Source organism: Pyrus communis, chromosome 15 (genome assembly GCF_041283825.1).
Source record: "Pyrus communis isolate YQ-2024b chromosome 15, ASM4128382v1, whole genome shotgun sequence".
Taxonomy (NCBI): Eukaryota; Viridiplantae; Streptophyta; class Magnoliopsida; order Rosales; family Rosaceae; genus Pyrus; species Pyrus communis.
Genome location: NC_142579.1, coordinates 42,172,903 through 42,181,545, shown reverse-complemented (window position 1 = coordinate 42,181,545; position 8,643 = coordinate 42,172,903). Strand labels below are relative to the sequence as shown.

Below are 8,643 nucleotides of genomic sequence, written 5' to 3'. Positions count from 1 at the left end.
TCTCCTCTTAATTTTTTTTCTTTCCTCTTTTTCTATTAGAATGTATACGATTAAGCTATGTTAAAAGTTTTCTTATTTTTTTTATAGAAAGAAAAAGATAAATAAGTAAATTGTGAGAGAAAATGAGGAAAATAAAAAAGTAGAGAATTTTACTCCCCATGCATCCAGTGGTTACTATTACTAACCGACTCGTGATCTGATAATTCCGAGCACAAAGCCAGAAAATAAGGGTGATTGATTGCATATATAGTAGCAGTAGTGCAGTTTTAGGTCAATAAAGTCATGAAAGAAAGACACCTGGAGAATTCAAATGACAAAGTAATTAGCAGTACGAATAAGTCCTTGATCAAAGTCACTTAGCATTACAGTATAGTGATATTTCTCTTCATTTGTAAATTAAAAGTCTTAGGTTCGATTCTCATCAAAAACGAATTTGAACTACATTATTGCTAGTTTATTATGAGGTTAAACCCACCCCTTTTCCATTAATCCAAATAATATCGTTGGTTAAAACAAAAAAAAATCCCTGATCAAACCTTCATTCAACTTCTGTGGGTCTACACAAATACTGTTTATTTGTTCAATATTCAAGTGTCAATGTTTTCGAGTACAATTATTTTCGGTGATCTTGAAAACGACACAGCACAGCCACAGAGGAAGTTCCAAATACTAGATTAGTTCATTAGTTTAGATAATCTTGATATCAGTTTTGGGGGCAAATTAAGTTTTCTCTAATTGATTTGAGCGTGGGAAAGGTTGACTGTTGTAACAGTAAGACGATTTAGCCCATGTTCAAACTAACTCTTTTGTATAAATCTGAACTTAGCTGAGTTGATTTGAACAATATGATCTTTCTTGAAATCATCATCTTGTAAGTAAGATAAGTTTAATATAGAATGTATCGGTTAAACAAAGATGATCATTGAACCGTTCTTATTCTTCAACGACTAGCTGTTAATGTACGCACAGAGAGAGGGATGTAGGATGATTTTATAAGGCTACCCACCATTTTTTTATAAATTCAGAAATTAAAAATCTTGACGTACGAGAGATTTGGGAGGTCAAATCATAGATATTTCCTTCCACGGTTGTTTGACTACGATAATTTGAATGTGTACATGTGTGTGATATATAAATACATATATATATATATATATTATCATATATAACCTTAGATTTGACATTTTAGGTTATACATGAAAGAACCTTTCTTTCTCCTCATTTTGCTGTGCTAAATTATGACCGGTCAAATGCTAAACAGGAGGGGTCAACAGCTAAGGTTCATCTTTTTCTTGATGCAGAAAGTGAGACACCGCCAGGTTAAACTAGTTCTAGGGTTTACAGAGATGATTTTCAACAAATTTTTAATCATTAAATTATAGTAAAAAATAAATAATTAAAATTTAATGGTTAAAAATCTCGAAAGTATTCATCGTGTAATTTTCAGCATCAATATAAACCTAACTTTTTCTAAGTTGTCATATAGATACAAAGGGGCAACATCCGCAGAACAATCTCACATCATATAAATCCTGCTCGCATAAACCAGACAATTGCAAGGGAACCTTTCCACACCATAATATTGTACTCATAAAAATCCTACTTCCCTTTTTTTAAGTGATCTTCCACTCCCCCTTTGTCCTCATGCACTCCATCAATTGTTTCTATTCGTTGATTTTGTTTTGATTGACTCAATTCCAAGACTAGAAAAAGAGAAAAGTGCATGAAGATAAAAAGAGTGTGAAAATCACTTCCCAATTATTTTGTTATATACAAGCGATATTCATTTCAAAACTCATCTAAGCTGTAAGTGAGAGGATTCCAGGAGAAAGCACATCCTTTTTAGCCAATGCACCTACGCACATCTACTTTTGTACTTTCCCCTTCAATAATTAAGAATATTTGTTTTCTTCATCATGACCTCTAAATGCTACAAATTATATATGCATGCTTAGAGATGACAAATCAACCCATTAAGTTTTTAATGGGTACTCGTTAAGATCTGTTTAATTTGATATCACCATAATATAAAAATGAGATTGATAGTGATGATAATGGTATAATGTGAAATCATAACAAAGTGTACGTATATATAACAAGACTACTGTTTAATCCGACGGTGGAGGATGAAGTTGCACATGTTAGGGTCAGAGAAATTATACAAAACTAAGGAAGTTTGGGAAGCTTTATGTTTCTTTCGTGATTACCAAATGTAGCAGCCTGGGGAAGCGTCATTAAAAGATCGTATTGAATCATGCATGCTATTTTATACCTCAGCCTATACATATGATCCCCATTATATAGTTATATATAGCATGCATACATATACATATATGTGTACATAAACACATCACATGCACACACTTGCAGAGTTTTGAGCTGCACTAAGCATTATGAGCTAATGCCCAGCAATTAAGCTGGCTGGATATTTGGGTCTTTACGATGCATGTCACATCGATCCACGCTTGTCAATTTCAAGTGCCCAAATTTTGCACTTTTGCAGGCAAGTCGTTGGCGTTAATGCCTTTATGAATATCCTTTTACGTAGCTTACTAATTAATGGATTTAGGCTCATCTTACATATACCATCTACACACAGAAACGAGAGAAGAGGATTACGCGTTCACTATCGTTGTGGTGTTACAATTTAACAAAACATTAAATTATGTAAGTTTCTTTCTATATAATATTGTATTATCGGATCAAAACATTATTGTCGAATAAATTTAGGACGCTATCACCTTGAACTTTTGAGTTTAATGGGAGTATTTTTCTAGACCTAGACCTTCCATGCCATTTCATCCTATCTTTTTCCCTTTCTTTTTGTTTTGAAGAAGTTGATGGATTTGGTAGGACCGAAAAGAAAACAGGAACGAATTTAAATTCAGAATATTGTTTGGGTAACCAAACACGAAACCTAGTTATTCATCCGGCAAGGGAACGGATAAGCTGGAAAAAAGCGGCTTCGAGTTCACCACCACTCAGAAAGCGAATTCAACATCAAACCCAGATATCATAACCTAAACATTATCATAAACAAACAATTTATATGCAACGCGCACATATTCAAATGCATGCCGCACAAAACAAGTAATTAATCAAACCACACCCAAAAAAGCACGATAAACAAATGGTTAATTTAGATTAATTATAATTTAATTTAGATTATTAACGAGTCATCGTCATCATCATCGATAAGAGTTATCCTCATCAAAATAATTAACCACGAAAAATCAGAGCTGAAATTCGAACGAAACCAAACATCCCTGTCCATCCAAATATATATTGTCCTCGTCGTTCATCAATCGACGTCTCGATCCAATTCTCCACCCTAGCTAGCTAGGTCTTCTTCTACTTTGAGTGCATGAGGTTAAATTAAAACCATGGTAATCAGAACAATTAACATCATCAGCTAGACTAATTAAGGTAGTTGCTAGCTGACAATAAGAGATTTTGGTTATAAGGAAACAAGCAAATCAAAGACTGCCTTAATTTTTTTTTGGGTTTTTGGTTTCTGGTTTTTAAGACCTGGGAGGCGGAAAGTATTGCGTACCAGCCATGAAAGCATTGAGTGGAGCTGGGAAGAGAGAAGGGTCAAGCAACGTAGTAGACGGATTGCCAGAGGTCCCGCCGGCAGCCGCGACCGTTACAAGATTATGTTGCTGATGATGATGTGGATGACCTCCTCCTCCTCCGCTTCCTCCTCCGTCTTGGTGATGATCGTGACTGGTACCTTGACCTCCCGAGGTGCTCTCACCTCCTCCTCCAGAACTCGGGTAATACTGACCATCGATGCCTTGATCGTACAGAAGTCCCTTGAACACATGCCCTCCGATGTTGACAGCCGTTTGATACGCGAATTGCTCATCTACATCGTCCATTGCACTTACTTTTACGCAGCGGAACACCGCCGGTGAGCTCACTTCTGGCGGAAATGGATTCAACTCCAACCCTAGAATTTGTTCTCCACCACAACAAAGAGAAAAATAAATAACGATTCATTTTTATATAATTATAAAGGTTAACTAAAACGGAAATATATGCAGATTGTGACGAAGAAAGTTCATGGGACTTTTTCTTCGTCAGGTTTACTAACAAACAGTGAAAGAGGAAGAATGGACAGAAAAGCATGGAGAGTGGGTGGCGGTGTGGATACGATGGAGCTCACTATATTTCGCCACGCAAACGATCCATACCGGATTCGATGGCAGAAAAAATTCCTAATGAAATTTTAGATTTAATTTTGTCCCTTAATTCCTCGACCTGGGATTCACACTCGGAGCAAGATCTACGTCTTACTATATACTGTGGTTAATAAGCAACTAAGTTTCTTCAAATTTCTTAATACTGTCAAGCGATTGATTCCGGAATTTCAGTAGATTGCCTACTAAAAAAATTTGTTAATAATTTATAATTAAAGCACAAGTTTTGGTGCAATTTTCGTATATATATATTTGTTTGTATTGAAAGCTACAAGAGTTTTACCTGACGTGTCGGAAGGAATACGAACGCAGGCAAGAGAGTTATCTCTCTGCCTTTTGGGGTTTTCACCTCGAAACTGTATCTGCTGTTGTTGCTGATTTCGGTTTTGTTGTAAGGCCGAGAATTGTTCCTGCCGCTCCCGTCGTTTCGCGGCGGGAACCCAAGTGCTCTTCACGTGTGTTTGACACTGAAACCCTCGGCTCTTGCAACAGGTCCGGCACCTAAGGTGCGGACAGTCTTTCTTCGCTTGGTTCCCGCAGTCTTGACAGTTTATGCCACCGCCGCTGCTTCCTAAGCCTCCTCCCCTCATCACCGTCAGCCTCAACCCTGCCGATAGATCATCCGCCGAAACGCCGTCGTTATTGTTGTCCAAGTGTCTACGGTTGTAGCTAGGATCCACTCCAAACGAGTAGTAGTTCAAGTTTTGGTGTGGATGGTATTGTGACGGCCATATCTCAAACCCCTTGTTGTAGATCTCGGCCTGCGCCTCGCCTGTTGATCTGTACAAAAACAAGTTCCCTCCTCCTCCTCCTGCCGCCGCTTCCGCTGCTACTCCTCCCACTCTTCCGCTCTGATTCTCTCCCTCTTGTTTGCCGCGGCTGTTCGGACTTCGATCTCTCCCTCCTAAGCAAAAAAAGCTAGCCATTTTTCTGATAACCCCAATTTTGGGTACAAATCCATATTAATTAAACCACAACCTGGGTTTCCTTTTTTGACCTTGTGATCTTATCTGTGCGCTAGTACTGTGCGACTGTGTTTTAAATTAATCTCAGCGATCTCCTTACAGGGTTGTTTTTTGCAGTTTTTGAGGGGCAATTCTCGGGAATATTTTAGTGTTAGGGTAGGAATACTAAGAACCACGGAGAATATTAAGGACGGACATTTTTTTTGGGTTTTGTTGGGGTTGGGTAGGGTGAGTAATTGGAATGGTTTAGAAATGAATTCTGGGGGTGTTGTCGTGGAGTTCGCAGCAATAACAATAAAGGCACGGAATTAGAGCCCTGCAAACGCCGCCATGGAAACTGCACCCACTCTGCTCTGCTCCTACTACTGCTCCTTCCCTTCCCTCCTCATTAAGACAACAGCCCCAACTTGCCTCTCTTTTTCTCTCTCCTCCCTTACTTTCTCTCTCTGAACCTGTCCACGGTATGCGAGTTTTAGTGAGAAAGTGAGACACTGAGCGACTGGCTGATCGACTAAACCATCTGCGAGTCCTCCTTCCAGTTCAATGAACCTTCACACGGCTCGATCCCAGTCACGTATCCTCACTGGACGGTCCTCGTTCATCCACATGTCGCTGTATCAGCTTTTGCTTACTCGTCATTGCACCGGAAAACCCGCTTACTACTTTTTCTGACCAATCCCCGTAATTAATTTTTTTACCCATTTCATTTCTCAATCTACCCCCAAAAAAGAACATTATATATCAGTAGGAATTTGGTTTATCCAAACATAACATTGTTACTTGACGTTACTAGTATACTCAAATTATAATTTATTTGTCTCGTGATTTCCTGATTCAATATCATTGTCATTATTAAATCATGACGTCATAATAGTTATGAACTTGTTTTGTGTACGTTTCTCTCCTAAAACACAAACGCATCTACTTTTTCATCTATGATTATTATAAGATGTAGAATAATGCAATTCGTAGTTTGTGTTTTCTAACAATTTCTAATATCACATCCGCATACAGCCTCACACTATAGGACAGACCTATTTCTAAACACCACGTGCACTTCAAAAGCCCATGACATTATCCAACTGAGTTTCTCACAAACCCTAGAAAACATTTTATTTTTTGGGTAACGAAGTTTAGATTCGAGATTTACGAAATTCTAGGGGGGGTAATTTTTTTCGACCTCGTTGGATGCCTCGTATTTCACTAAAAATTCTTCGGGTAATCATTTTATGATTGACAAATTTATACAAATTTTGGTGTTTTGTGACTTATTTTAGGAGGTTGTAATAAAAGGTCAACATCTCTGATGGCAATAGTTAACAGAGTTAGGCTTGAAGGACTGTTCCTATGTACTGTGCATATGCCCCCCAGCTCCATGTTGGTTTATTGCCAGCAGGCACCGAATTCATATATTTTTTTTTTCTTCGAGTGAAAATGAGATTCGGACTTAGTTTTAAAGAGATATTGTAGTTACTACTATAGTCAATGTGATTGTGTTCAAGTCCAACTTTTTTTTAAATAAAAAGGTGACATGTTGATGCTTTCGTCACTATAATTCTTTATTTTGAGCAGTTAAAAAGATTTATAAAGACATTTCAGGCTTCCCTAATCACCAATCATATAATTCACTAGTACTAAAAATTGTATTAAGAACACGTCATGTCCGACGTTGTAGCTAGACACAATATTGTATGTATTAGCAAACGCTTGCAATTGAGTCAACATATATATATGGGGGATTAGATCATAGTATAAATGCTTGAGTTTTAATTTTGTTTTTAATATGTTGTTGTCCCTTGTCTTTCAATCCTACTGTTTTGGTGCATGAACTTTTTGGGTAGTGGCGCAAAGGGGTCTGTATTTGAATAGTACTTTTTTGCACAAAAATATATGGACAGATGAGACACAAAGGTGATACCAAAAAACCAATGAGACACAAAGGTTATATAAAGATTTAAATTTTAAAATGTACAGATCCATGAGTGATAAAAAATCTATATGTTACTACCTCACTAGCAAATACAATAAAACAATTAATCACTGTCATATTACGTTATATTCTCTATGGTTCCTCGATTGAAGGGTATCTTTTTTTCTTTTTTCTTTTTTTCTTTTATTAATCCTAAAGTTAACATCAAAATGTCATAGCTAATGGTACATTTCATGGTAACTCATACAGTTCATTCAATTAGTCGGTGATTATTAGCATTAGGTTAGGTTAAGAAAACGGAAAAGTTTTGAAGTCATAATGCCGTGGAATGATGAAGAAGTTCTATCTACCAAGACAATCAACCATTTATAAATCTAGTTATTTAATTATTGTCGGTGATTAGCTGTGTTTTCCGGAGAAAGTTGAGGGTCATCAAAAAATTAATTAGTAATATGGGAAGTAGCTCAATATCTTAGAAGCAAATCAAGTGACGTGGATCACGTGTGGCTATTGAGCTTCACACATAGGACAACTTGCTTTGATACTATGAATAAAGTTGAAGTTCCACCGTAAAACCAATTGTCAATATGGGAGTAACCCAATCTTTTTATAAGTATACACAAAGTCCCTCATTTTCTCGATATAGGATTTACTCTCAACACTTTTAAGTTTTAGCTAAGCAATATATTAAAGTGATTAATTACGTAATAGATGAATCAAGTACGTGAATGATTTATTGTCACCTTTAGGTCAAATTAAGTTTTCTCCGAGCCTTCATGTTAGTAGAGTATGCCCCACCCACACCGGGCAGATGGTAAAACACCATGTAAAACTACAACCTTTAAAAGTGTTCTTGTAGTAGGAGTTTTGTACAAGAAATCATGGGTTACCAATAAATAACCATGAGTGGAAAGTATACATTACCAAGTAATTACCATGAGTGGAAGCAACAGAAAGCATTGGATCAAACGCGGGGTTGATAAAGATTAAAATGCCTTTTCATCAAAGACGATCACGTGAACCCTCCCAAATTAGTGCCCCCTAATTATTGGATTTCAATTATTTGATATAAAAAAGTACGGACTCCGGCCGCCTTAGCCGCAGTCGCGCCGTACGCTGACCTTGACTCTGGCAAGTGAGGCCCGTTTAAACAAAGAAAAGCTCCAAATATCCATCAATGTTTATTAGCTCTACTCTGAATACATTTAGATCAAATTAATTAAGCTGCATTTTAGTCAAAGAAATACCCCAAAAAATAGGGTAGAAAAAGCAGACTAGGGGCCCGAGGCAATTGGGGTCTTTGACAAGAAACTAAGGTTTGTTTGAAATCGCTTATAAGAACGTTGAAGATGCTTTTAGACAATCCGAAGTGATTCCGGTAACATTCGGTATAAAATGGTAAAAGTGTTTATGGTTACTGAATAATTTGTGTGTTCATAAGTTATCCATCGACATTTTTTCGCGGAAAGTACTTTAAAATGCATTTGCATAAAGCAATTAATTACTTCTTCAAATTTTGTTATGCTTGTATAACGCTTTTAGCAAA

At 37.0% G+C, this 8,643-nt stretch overlaps 1 protein-coding gene across 1 annotated transcript; it reads right to left on the bottom strand.

Annotated features, from left to right (window-relative positions):
• Positions 1-3,123: 3,123 nt before the first annotated feature.
• On the bottom strand, positions 3,124-5,676 carry LOC137719611 (protein EXPRESSION OF TERPENOIDS 1-like). The gene is made up of 2 exons (XM_068458648.2): positions 4,486-5,676; positions 3,124-3,952 (listed from the first exon to the last, which is right to left on the bottom strand). The coding sequence occupies exons 1-2, from the start codon at positions 5,126-5,128 to the stop codon at positions 3,522-3,524; spliced, it is 1,074 nt and encodes a 357-aa protein (XP_068314749.1). The 5' UTR covers positions 5,129-5,676; the 3' UTR covers positions 3,124-3,521.
• Positions 5,677-8,643: the final 2,967 nt, after the last annotated feature.